This window comes from Oncorhynchus gorbuscha, linkage group LG04, assembly GCF_021184085.1.
Source record: "Oncorhynchus gorbuscha isolate QuinsamMale2020 ecotype Even-year linkage group LG04, OgorEven_v1.0, whole genome shotgun sequence".
Classification (NCBI taxonomy): domain Eukaryota; kingdom Metazoa; phylum Chordata; class Actinopteri; order Salmoniformes; family Salmonidae; genus Oncorhynchus; species Oncorhynchus gorbuscha.
The window spans coordinates 70,868,133-70,880,385 of NC_060176.1; the positions used below are offsets into that span (position 1 = coordinate 70,868,133).

General features: G+C 46.3%; 2 protein-coding genes across 2 annotated transcripts in view; one reads left to right on the forward strand and one right to left on the reverse strand.

The window, feature by feature from the left end:
• Positions 1-7,627, forward strand: part of ttc37 (tetratricopeptide repeat domain 37) — a 40,426-nt gene extending 32,799 nt beyond the window's left edge. The window contains 3 exon segments of the mRNA XM_046348000.1: positions 5,053-5,183; positions 5,611-5,740; positions 6,322-7,627. Of these exon segments, the coding sequence (XP_046203956.1) occupies positions 5,053-5,183; positions 5,611-5,740; positions 6,322-6,396 (336 nt within the window). The 3' untranslated portion in view covers positions 6,397-7,627.
• Positions 7,628-9,199: 1,572 nt separating this feature from the next.
• Positions 9,200-12,185, reverse strand: LOC124033409 (grass carp reovirus (GCRV)-induced gene 2p). Its single transcript, XM_046345436.1, has 2 exons — positions 11,926-12,185; positions 9,200-10,255 (listed from the first exon to the last, which is right to left on the reverse strand). Exon 2 carries the CDS (start codon positions 10,252-10,254, stop codon positions 9,574-9,576), a length of 681 nt encoding a protein of 226 aa, XP_046201392.1. The 5' UTR covers position 10,255; positions 11,926-12,185; the 3' UTR covers positions 9,200-9,573.
• Between the last annotated feature and the right edge of the window lie 68 nt (positions 12,186-12,253).

Sequence of the window (12,253 nt, forward strand, 5' to 3'; positions counted from 1 at the left end):
TGGTGAGTCTCTCTCTGGGACTAGCCCTACTGGGCATGGTGAGTCTCTCTCTGGGACTAGCCCTACTGGGCATGGTGAGTGTCTCTCTCTCTCTCTCTCTCTCTCTGGGACTAGCCCTACTGGGCATGGTGAGTCTCTCTTTCTCTCTCTCTGGGACTAGCCCTACTGGGCATGGTGAGTCTCTCTCTCTCTCTCTCTGGGACTAGCCCTACTGGGCATGGTGAGTGTCTCTCTCTCTCTCTCTCTGGGACTAGCCCTACTGGGCATGGTGAGTGTCTCTCTCTCTCTGGGACTAGCCCTACTGGGCATGGTGAGTGTCTCTCTCTCTCTGGGACTAGCCCTACTGGGCATGGTGAGTGTCTCTCTCTCTCTCTGGGACTAGCCCTACTGGGCATGGTGAGTCTCTCTCTCTCTCTCTGGGACTGGGACTAGCCCTACTGGGCATGGTGAGTCTCTCTCTGGGAGCCCTACTGGGCATAGCCCTACTGGGCATGGTGAGTCTCTCTCTCTAGCCCTCTCTCTCTCTCTCTGGGACTAGCCCTACTGGGCATGGTGAGTCTCTCTTTCTCTCTCTCTGGGACTAGCCCTACTGGGCATGGTGAGTCTCTCTCTCTCTCTCTCTCTCTCTCTCTCTCTCTGTCTCTCTCTCTCTCTCTCTCTCTCTGGGACTAGCCCTACTGGGCATGGTGAGTCTCTCTCTCTCTCTGGGCATGGTGAGTCTCTCTCTCTCTCTCTGGGACTAGCCCTACTGGGCATGGTGAGTCTCTCTCTGGGACTAGCCCTACTGGGCATGGTGAGTGTCTCTCTCTCTCTCTCTCTGGGACTAGCCCTACTGGGCATGGTGAGTCTCTCTCTCTCTGGGACTAGCCCTACTGGGCATGGTGAGTCTCTCTCTCTGGGACTAGCCCTACTGGGCATGGTGAGTCTCTCTCTCTGGGACTAGCCCTACTGGGCATGGTGAGTCTCTCTCTCTCTGGGACTAGCCCTACTGGGCATGGTGAGTCTCTCTCTCTCTGGGACTAGCCCTACTGGGCATGGTGGTCTCTCTCTCTCTCTCTCTGGGACTAGCCCTACTGGGCATGGTGAGTCTCTCTCTCTGGGACTAGCCCTACTGGGCATGGTGAGTCTCTCTCTCTGGGACTAGCCCTACTGGGCATGGTGAGTCTCTCTCTCTGGGACTAGCCCTACTGGGCATGGTGAGTCTCTCTCTCTGGGACTAGCCCTACTGGGCATGGTGAGTCTCTCTCTGGGACTAGCCCTACTGGGCATGGTGAGTCTCTCTCTGGGACTAGCCCTACTGGGCATGGTGAGTCTCTCTGGGACTAGCCCTACTGGGCTCTCTCTCTGGGACTAGCCCTACTGGGCATGGTGAGTCTCTCTACTCTCTCTCTCTCTGGGACTAGCCCTACTGGGCATGGTGAGTGTCTCTCTCTCTCTCTCTCTGGGACTAGCCCTACTGGGCATGGTGAGTGTCTCTCTGGGACTAGCCCTACTGGGCATGGTGAGTCTCTCTCTGGGACTAGCCCTACTGGGCATGGTGAGTCTCTCTCTGGGACTAGCCCTACTGGGCATGGTGAGTCTCTCTCTGGGACTAGCCCTACTGGGCATGGTGAGTCTCTCTCTCTCTCTCTCTCTCTCTCTCTCTCTGGGACTAGCCCTACTGGGCATGGTGAGTCTCTCTTTCTCTCTCTGGGACTAGCCCTACTGGGCATGGTGAGTCTCTCTCTCTCTCTCTCTCTGGGACTAGCCCTACTGGGCATGGTGAGTGTCTCTCTCTCTCTCTCTCTGGGACTAGCCCTACTGGGCATGGTGAGTGTCTCTCTCTCTCTGGGACTAGCCCTACTGGGCATGGTGAGTGTCTCTCTCTCTCTGGGACTAGCCCTACTGGGCATGGTGAGTGTCTCTCTCTCTCTCTGGGACTAGCCCTACTGGGCATGGTGAGTCTCTCTCTCTCTCTCTCTGGGACTAGCCCTACTGGGCATGGTGAGTCTCTCTCTGGGACTAGCCCTACTGGGCATGGTGAGTGTGTCTCTCTCTCTCTCTCTCTCTCTGGGACTAGCCCTACTGGGCATGGTGAGTCTCTCTTTCTCTCTCTCTGGGACTAGCCCTACTGGGCATGGTGAGTCTCTCTCTCTCTCTCTCTGGGACTAGCCCTACTGGGCATGGTGAGTGTCTCTCTCTCTCTCTCTCTCTCTCTCTCTCTCTGGGACTAGCCCTACTGGGCATGGTGAGTGTCTCTCTCTCTCTGGGACTAGCCCTACTGGGCATGGTGAGTGTCTCTCTCTCTCTGGGACTAGCCCTACTGGGCATGGTGAGTGTCTCTCTCTCTCTCTGGGACTAGCCCTACTGGGCATGGTGAGTCTCTCTCTCTCTCTCTGGGACTAGCCCTACTGGGCATGGTGAGTCTCTCTCTCTCTCTCTGGGACTAGCCCTACTGGGCATGGTGAGTGTGTCTCTCTCTCTCTCTGGGACTAGCCCTACTGGGCATGGTGAGTGTGTCTCTCTCTCTCTCTGGGACTAGCCCTACTGGGCATGGTGAGTGTCTCTCTCTCTCTCTCTGGGACTAGCCCTACTGGGCATGGTGAGTGTCTCTCTCTCTCTCTCTCTGGGACTAGCCCTACTGGGCATGGTGAGTGTCTCTCTCTCTCTCTGGGACTAGCCCTACTGGGCATGGTGAGTGTCTCTCTCTCTCTCTCTGGGACTAGATCTACTGGGCATGGTGAGTCTCTCTCTCTCTCTCTCTCTCTCTCTCTCTCTCTGGGACTAGATCTACTGGGCATGGTGAGTCTCTCTCTCTCTCTCTCTCTCTCTCTCTCTGGGACTAGATCTACTGGACATGGTGAGTCTCTCTCTCTCTCTCTCTGGGACTAGATTTACTGGGCATGGTGAGTCTCTCTCTCTCTGGGACTAGATCTACTGGGCATGGTGAGTCTCTCTCTCTCTCTCTCTGGGACTAGATCTACTGGGCATGGTGAGTCTCTGGGGCTAGATCTACTGGGCATGGTGAGTGTGTCTCTCTCTCTCTCTCTCTCTCTCTGGGACTAGTTCTACTGGGCATGGTGAGTCTCTCTCGCTCTCTCTCTGGGACTAGCCCTACTGGGCATGGTGAGTCTCTCTCTCTCTGGGACTAGCCCTACTGGGCATGGTGAGTCTCTCTGGGACTAGCCCTACTGGGCATGGTGAGTCTCTCTCTCTCTCTCTCTCTCTCTCTGGGACTAGCCCTACTGGGCATGGTGAGTCTCTCTCTCTCTCTCTCTGGGACTAGCCCTACTGGGCATGGTGAGTCTCTCTCTCTCTCTCTCTCTCTCTGGGACTAGCCCTACTGGGCATGGTGAGTCTCTCTCTCTCTGGGACTAGCCCTACTGGGCATGGTGAGTCTCTCTCTCTCTCTCTCTCTCTCTCTCTCTGGGACTAGCCCTACTGGGCATGGTGAGTCTCTCTCTCTCTCTCTCTGGGACTAGCCCTACTGGGCATGGTGAGTCTCTCTCTCTCTGGGACTAGCCCTACTGGGCATGGTGAGTCTCTCTCTCTCTCTCTCTCTCTCTGGGACTAGCCCTACTGGGCATGGTGAGTCTCTCTCTCTCTCTCTCACTGGGACTAGCCCTACTGGGCATGGTGAGTCTCTCTCTCTCTGGGACTATCCCTACTGGGCATGGTGAGTCTCTCTCTCTCTCTCTAGGGGACTAGCCCTACTGGGCATGGTGAGTGTCTCTCTCTCTCTCTCTCTCTCTCTCTCTCTCTCTAGGGGACTAGCCCTACTGGGCATGGTGAGTCTCTCTCTCTCTCTCTCTCTCTCTGGGACTAGCCCTACTGGGCATGGTGAGTCTCTCTCTCTCTCTGGGACTAGCCCTACTGGGCATGGTGGGGATGAGTTATTCAACCTATTTAATACTGGACTTATTATAGGCTTTTGTTGATGGAGTTTCTGGAATACCATGGGATGTTATTTAAAACAACCATGATAAGTCAAGAATCTGGAGTTTGTTTGTATTCCAGTAAATTACACAAGTGATCCTTGACATGTGAACCCTTTTTCCTCAAAATGTCTGAAATGTGGTTAAACCAAGGTAGCCGGTGTATTGAGTCAGTTGCTAACACAAAACACGGGCCCACCCCCCCCCCCAAATACAGAGACCAACAACAGAACACAAACAGACGGCAGGTTAGTGAGGAATGACACACACACAATGATGGGACAACTGATCAAGGCCAAGTGGAAATGCAAACAGCACCAAGGGTATTCATTGTCCCTTTCAACAGCCCCAGTGTATGTACAGCTCTAAAAGGGGAGGTTTGAGCTATGCATCACGGCTGTGAGCATAGCCGTGAGAAGTAGGGGTGCTGATGGTGCTGCAGCACCCCCTGAAAATATGTATTTTTAAAAGGAAACAAATGTCCCACTAAAGTAGTTCAATGGGCCTTTACTAGGCCTGTATTAGTGGACCAATATAGCAGTCTGTAGGGAAGAAAAAAATCAACCAAACATCTTCCTGTGGCTATGGCTGTGAGACTTTCTAAGAGGAATAGTGAACCTTGGTGAGAGAGGGGAATGAACGTTTCTCTTCCTGTGGCTATGGCTGTGAGACTTTCTAAGAGGAATAGTGAACCTTGGTGAGAGAGGGGAATGAACGTTTCTCTTCCTGTGGCTATGGCTGTGAGACTTTCTAAGAGGAATAGTGAACATTGGTGAGAGAGGGGAATGAACGTTTCTCTTCCTGTGGCTATGGCTGTGAGACTTTCTAAGCGGAATAGTGAACCTTGGTGAGAGAGGGGAATGAACGTTTCTCTTCCTGTGGCTATGGCTGTGAGACTTTCTAAGAGGAATAGTGAACCTTGGTGAGAGAGGGGAATGAACATTTCTCTTCCTGTGGGATGGTAATTATCTGTCTCCGTACCTGCTGAGCCCAAATTAGATTGCAGACAAAGCCTTGAGTAGCATTAGACAATTCCTTGATTAAACAGTGGAACATTGCATTGTCAAGGGACATTTACCTTCTGCTCACCTATATGGAGGTAAGAAATGTCTTTATTGTTTTTTCTTCTGCGTTTCAGTCGAAAGTCCCTGGTGATGAATGGAAGGAGCTGGTTCTGGAGGCGACCACCGAGGCTCTGAAGCTGGGCCCCTCCCCTGTAGCTCTCCTTGTCCAGGCCCTGCTACACTTCGCCACCAAGATGTCCGCCAGGTGGGAACCCCTGCTACTCATCAGAGTGGCTGGCGATGTCCCAATTATCTCCTTTCTCCCAAAGTGTGCACTTCTTTACTAGTAGCTTCATTTCAAGTTAGGAATCAGGAATATGGTGAAAACTCCCACTAGCCAATGTCTAGGCAATGCTTTTGGATTTATGGGAAGTAGTGAATAAGTGAACACTTCAGGATAAAGGAGATATTATTGGGATGTACCCATAATCTCCATTTCATATTCTCGCTCCTCGAACCATGACAGCAACTCTTCAATGAATGTGTTCAACAGTACAGTTGCTATTACCAGACAGCTTATTATTGTGTGATACAACTTCATAACACATTCACAATAGTAAAAGCCTGTGCACATCCGCTGCAAACAACTCTCCTGTCGTCTGAGTCGGATTGCTCTGATTGTTGTGGTCCAGGGAGACGAGGCGTTTGTTGGAGAGGCTGGTGTACTTCTCCTCCCAAGGTTACCCAGAGACTGTGGCGTGTGTGGCTCGCTGGTACCTCCTACGCCACCTGCATGCCAAAGACGACCTGGAGCTGATGGACGTGAGTACAGAATGAACCATTTACAGCCAAAAGATTTCCAAGAAGTATACAAGTATTCATGTGTGATTGTTTTAAAAAGACTAATGTAACAGTATTTGTGGTGAAAATGAGATGCCATATTTAATACAGGAGAAAGTAGTATATTTACTGTGTATTGATTGCTTGGTCTGTCGAAGCAGGGAGCACAGTTGAGGTCAGGTGTACTGTTTCAATAAGGAGCAGGCCAGCCAGGTGGAATGCACTGAGGTAGCAGCAGTTAGCTAGGGACTTCCAATCAGGTAACAGAAGATCATTAGCCTAATGTCTCAGAGGATGAAGAGATGAGGAGGGTCAGGTGGTCAAAACACTAGCCTCTGAAGATTGTATCTTAACTTTTTGAGCAGCAAGGCAGGATGTAGAGGAGTGGTCATATCATGCATAGGGTGTGTTCGTATACATGAGATGACCACTCTATGTCCTGCTACGCTGTTCAAAGGGTATGCTGCATGTAGGTAGAAGGTAGTGGTATGCATCCCTTAAAACATGTTCCTGTCACAATGTTTAATGTTCCTATTCAGCAGTTTTACTTTGTGTGTCTTTAGACCCTGGTGGACGATGCCAAAGCCAATGGAGACAGCAGACTGCTGGAGTTCCACACACGGCTCAACTCTTGCTGACTGCCCACTACAGACTGACTGACTACCAGGGGACAGCACAGCTCCATCCACAGCCAGCCACTCACTCTGCAAACGATGCATGACCTGAAGTCAACAATGTATCTCCTTCATTGCCTGACTCTTGTGCTTTCTCTGTCTTTCACAATCGTGTCAAAAGTTTACGGTACTTATGGTATTTGTATGCAATAGATTAGTTTAGGCAATCAGTTCTTAGTATGGGATATTGAGATTTGGCAATAACACCAACAGGAGGCACTGAGGGTCAAAACACTAGCCTCTGAAAATGGTATCTTAACTTTTTGAGCAGCGAGGCAGGATGTAGAGGAGTGGTCATATCATGCATAGGTTATGTTGTCGCCTACGTATGATCGTATGCATGAGATGACCACTCCTCTACATCCTGCCATGATGTCAAAGGGTATTCTTCATGTAGGTAGAAGGGAGGCACGGTAGTGGTAAGCAGTGAACACATTCCTGTCACAATGTTTTACTTCCAGGGTGTAACAGTTTAACTTCCAGTCCTTAGAGGTGCATTCTGTAGCTTTAAGTTAATTTCTCCAACTCACAGTACCACAAACACATTCAGCCAAAAAACAAATGGGTACATTTGGATGCACCCAAACCTACACCTTCAGATTCAGCACTTTTGACCAGAAAAAAATAAGTCAATTCCAAAACATATGTATGGTCTCCCTACAGCTTCTGGTGAATGCTCACTTGTTAACCCATATTTAACTGATCACTTACTAAATGCCTTGACTGACACTTGTGATATTGACAGACAAACAAGATAGTGTTTCAATTCTGTAGTTGGCTAATTAAGAATGTAAGCTTTGTTATTGCACTATGCTGTTTATCGCGTAGGAAAGTGCCTTCAGAGCATGAGCTATATTAACAGATCTGCTTTTGGGTGTCGCCTTAAGACAGAAAGGATGTACCACTTAATAACATGTTTAATTTGCGCTCAAAGCCAACCCACTGGTGCGGAAGGCCACCCTTGATGTATATGCTCTAAGCCTGCCCATGAGTCAGGACTGAAGAGTAAAGATGGTTGAAATCACATCACACGCCACAGGGTCTCAAACTCCTTAGATTCCAGTGTAGTTTGCACTGTGCATACTGAGGAAATTGTGTTTAAAACGAGGCACTTTCTCCGAAACGCATCAGAAATAAATATAATTGAAGGAAATCAAGCTGCTGTCCTGAACCTGCTTTTACAATCGTTGCTTCTTTATTTCATGTGAATGCTGTCACACATTGCCAAATGATATCATGTAACCACTGCCATAGCTATATGTAAGAGAACCACAAACCCAATGAGGAAAAAGCATTTTTACTTTGGAGCTCATGTATTTCATATGAAATGGATCAAATCAAACTATTTGCCACATGCGCCGAATACAAGTGTAGACTTTACCATGAAATGCTGACTTACAAACTCTTAACCAACAGTGCAGTTCAAGAAGAGGAAGATATATAAAGTGATACTGCAGGAATAAAAAGCCAAACACAGTACCAGTCAAGTTTGGACACACCTACTCATTGAAAGGTTTTTCTTTATTTGTACTATTTTCTACATTGTAGAATAATAGTGAAGACATCAGGACTATGAAATAACATGGAATTATGTAGTAACCAAAAAAATTGTTAAATCAAAATATATTTTACATTATTCAAAGTAGCCACCCTTTGTCTTGATGACAGCTTTGTGCACTCTTGGCATTCTCTCAACCAGCTTCACCTGGAATGCTTTTCAAATAGTCTAGGAGTTCCCACATATGCTGAGCACTTGTTGGCTGCGTTTCCTTCACTCTGTGGTCCAACTCATCCCAAACCATCTCAATTGGGTTGAGGTCGGGTGATTGTGGAGGCCAGGTCATCTGATGCCATCACTCTCCTTGGTCAAATAGCCCTTACACAGCCTGGAGGTGTGTTTGGAGTTCATTGTCCTGTTGAAAATCAAATTATAGTCCTACTAAGCGCAAACTACATGGGATGGTGTATCGCTGCAGAATGCTGTGGTAGCCATGCAGGTTAAGTGTGCCTTAAAATCTAAATAAATCACTGACAGTGTCACCAGCAAAGCACCTCCATGCTTCACAGTGGGAACCACACATGCAGAGATCATCCGTTCACCTACTCTACGTCTCACAAAGACATGTTGGTTGGAACTAAAAATCTCAAATTTGGACTCATCAGACCAAAGGACAGAGTTCCAGCGGTCTCATGTCCATTGCTCATGTTTCTTGTCCCAAGCAAGTCTCTTCTTATTATTGATGTCTTTAAGTAGTGGTTTCTTTGCAGAACCATGAAGGCCTGATTCACGCAGTCTGCACAGTTAATGTTGAGATGTCTGTTACTTGAACTCTGTGAAGCATTTATTTGGGCTGCAATTTCTGAGGCTGGTAACTCGATTGAACTTATCTTCAGTGGCAGAGGTATCTCTGGGTCTTCCTTTCCTGTGGCGGTCCTCATGAGAGCCAGCTTCATCAAAGTGCTTGATGGTTTTTGTGACTGCACTTGAAGAAACGTTCAATGTTCTTGACATTTTCCGGATTGACTGACCAAGTCTTAAAGAAATGATGGACTGTAGTTTCTCTTTGCTTATTTGAGCTGTTCTTGCCATTATATGGACTTATAGGGGCTATGTTCTGTATACAGGGGTGGTACACAACTGATTGGCTCAAATGCATTAAGAAGGAAAGAAATTCCACAAATTAACTTTTAACAAGGCACACCTGTTAATTGAAATGCATTCCAGGTGACTACCTCATCAAGCTGGTTAAGAGAATGCCAAGAATGTGCAAAGGGTGGCTACTTTAAATAATCTATTAAAATATATTTTGATTTAACACTCTTCACTATTATTCTGCAACAAAAAAAACCCTGGAATGAGTAGATGTGTCCAAACTTTTGACTGGTACTGTACAAGAACATGCTATGTGTCTTCGTTGATCCCCTCTGGCACATCATTGTTATCCAAAACGGCCACATACAACATAAGCCTACATGTGGAGATAAAAGGTTTGTTCATGAGATACATTCTGGCCACATGATGTACAGCATATATTTTACAGGATAAAAAAATATTAGGTCCCTGAGATACATGTATGCAATAACACACCACCGAAGACTACTAGACTATGACATCACTCTACTGCTACTCCTCCCCCCGTGTCAGGCACTGGCAGAGCAGCTGTGTTTGGTCATTAGGGTGCAGATGTTCTGTCCGCAGCCCCAGCACAGAAGCAGCGTATGTGTGTGATCTGGTGTGGTTTTCCTCTTACACAGGGTACACACATCCCCAGCCACCGCAACCTGCATGTCTCCACCCCTTCCAATCCCAGCCCGCTTCTGTGAAACCAACTGCTTTAGCTCAGCCAGGATGGTGGGGTTGGGCGCCTTGGCGATGCTAGTGACCACGACGCGCTGGGGGTCAAACACACAGTCCTCCTCCAGGCCGCTGGGCACGGATTGCATGCCACAGTTGGGGGGAACCCATGCGGTGTCGTACCCTGCTGCGTTCCAGCTCTTTTGCATAGGGTGGTTGTCTTTGTCGATGCATTTCACACGACCAGCGTTAACACGCAGCTGCAGCACCACACGGTTGGAGGGGAGGGCTTTTAGCGGGTAGCGCTCTGCCTTCTGCTGGTTGCGGCTCACGTACACACCAGGGCCCAACATGCCATCAGGGGACTGGCGGAAGCCATTGGTGATGATGATCCGAGCAGTCTGGACATTGGTGCCATGGTACATAGTGTAAGAATCCCCCTTTTGAGGCTCCTGCTCTGCCCCCAGTTCCAACACCAGGGATTTGTCATCGTACACCACGTCCCAGCCAAAGAACGTCACCGACATCCTAGAATGGAATTAATTGGATAGTCAAAACAAAATATTCTTCAGGGTGTATATGGGAGCCAAATAGAACTTCAAATGAATGGAACGGTTTAAAATGATTTGGCTGCTAAGTGTAGGCCTACTGCCTGGCATTGGTGTAAAGTGCTTTAAAGTGGCAATATGTAACTTTTTAGGCAACCCGACCAAATTCACACAGAAACGTGAGTTATAGATCTATCATTCTACTTGGAAGCAAGTTTGTTCTATGTGCGTTATTTCAATGCTTCCCATTCTTAAGTTTTGGTTTTGCATCTTTTACTTTCAGTTTAGTACACAACCTTCAAACCGCTGAAAATATAATATTTTTGGTTTTGAAAAATATGATGGTACAATGATTCTCTTAACTATGCTAATTTATTTTGTCACATAAACTGAAATTAGGCAAACTATTACAGCAACCAGGAAATGGCAGAGTGATTTCTGCATAGTGCAACTTTAAGTAAAAATACTTTAAAGTACTACTTAAGTAGTTGTTTGGGGTATTTATATGTTACTATTTACATTTTTGACAACATTTATTTTTACTCCACTACATTCCTAAAGAAAAGAATGTTCTTTTTACCCCAAACATTTTTCCTGACACCTAAAAGTACTGTTACATTTCAAATGATTCTTTATCAGGCTGGGAAAATGGTCCAATTCACGCACTTATCAAGACAATGTCCTAGTCATCTCTACTGCCTCTGATCTGTCACTCACTAAACACAAATGTTTTGTTTGTAAAGTGTTGGAGTGTGCCCCTGGCTACCCATACATTTTTAAAACAAGTAAATAGTGCCATCTGGATTTTTTATTATAAGTAATGCGAAATTATTTCTATGTTTACTTTTACTTTAGATAATTAGATATATTTTAGCAATTACTTTTACTTTTGATACTTAAGTATATTTAAAACCAAATACTTTTAAGACATTTAATGAAGTAGTATTTCACTGGGTGACTTTTACTTGAGTCCTTTTCTATTAGTGTCAATATGTAACTTTTTGGGCAACCAACCACATACAAATGTGAGTCATAGATCTATAATGTTACTTGAAAACAAGTCTAACGTGGTCGCTCTGTTATTTCTATGCTTTCCGTTCTTAAGTTTCGTTTTTGGGTCTTTGTCTTTCGGTTTTGTACACCAGCTTCAAACAGCTGAAACAGCAATATTTTTGGTAATGGAAAATATATTTCACAGCGGTTTGGATGGTACAATGATTATCTACACTATACTAGCTTATTTTGCCACATAAACTGAAATTAGGCAAACTAGAGTTTTAACAACCAGGAAATGGCGGAGAGAATTCCGCACTGTAAGGTCATCTTTACTATTACTCAAGTATGACAATTGGGTATTTTTTCCACCACTGCATCCTGATCTCATCATCCCTGTCTATCCCTACGGTGGACCCTAACAGATATAGCCTACTGTAGCCTACATTTAAATTACGCTAGAATGTCATATTTATAGTCACATTTAATTTATGTCTTATACATTATACACAGCTGCTAAACATGCAACTGTATGGACCACAGACAATGGCATAACCATAACAGACAGAAATAAAATAAATATTATTTTAGTTTCAGCCAAGTCCTATCAAAAATGTTTCCAAATTAGTATTACATGTATATTAGTGTTTTTCTTACCTGTACAGCAATGCGTCGGCGAAGTTCGATCTGAGCAATTCTCCTTTCGCTTTCTGTATAACAAAATTGAAAGTAGCCTAAGCTAATGAAATAGCACTACGTTCTAAACAGCGAAACATAATTGGGCCTATATCTTAGAACTCGTAATGTATATGATTCCCATAGAGAATTCCTCTAGAATTAATTATTGCAACAGTTGCAAGCTCAACTCGGCAACTAACAACTTGGAGGACACTTTTGGGCTGCGTATCAATAGTGGAACTATTTCCTCTCCTCCTCACCTTAATATAAGGTTATATCAAACAGTGAATAGGGTGCTGGAGTATAA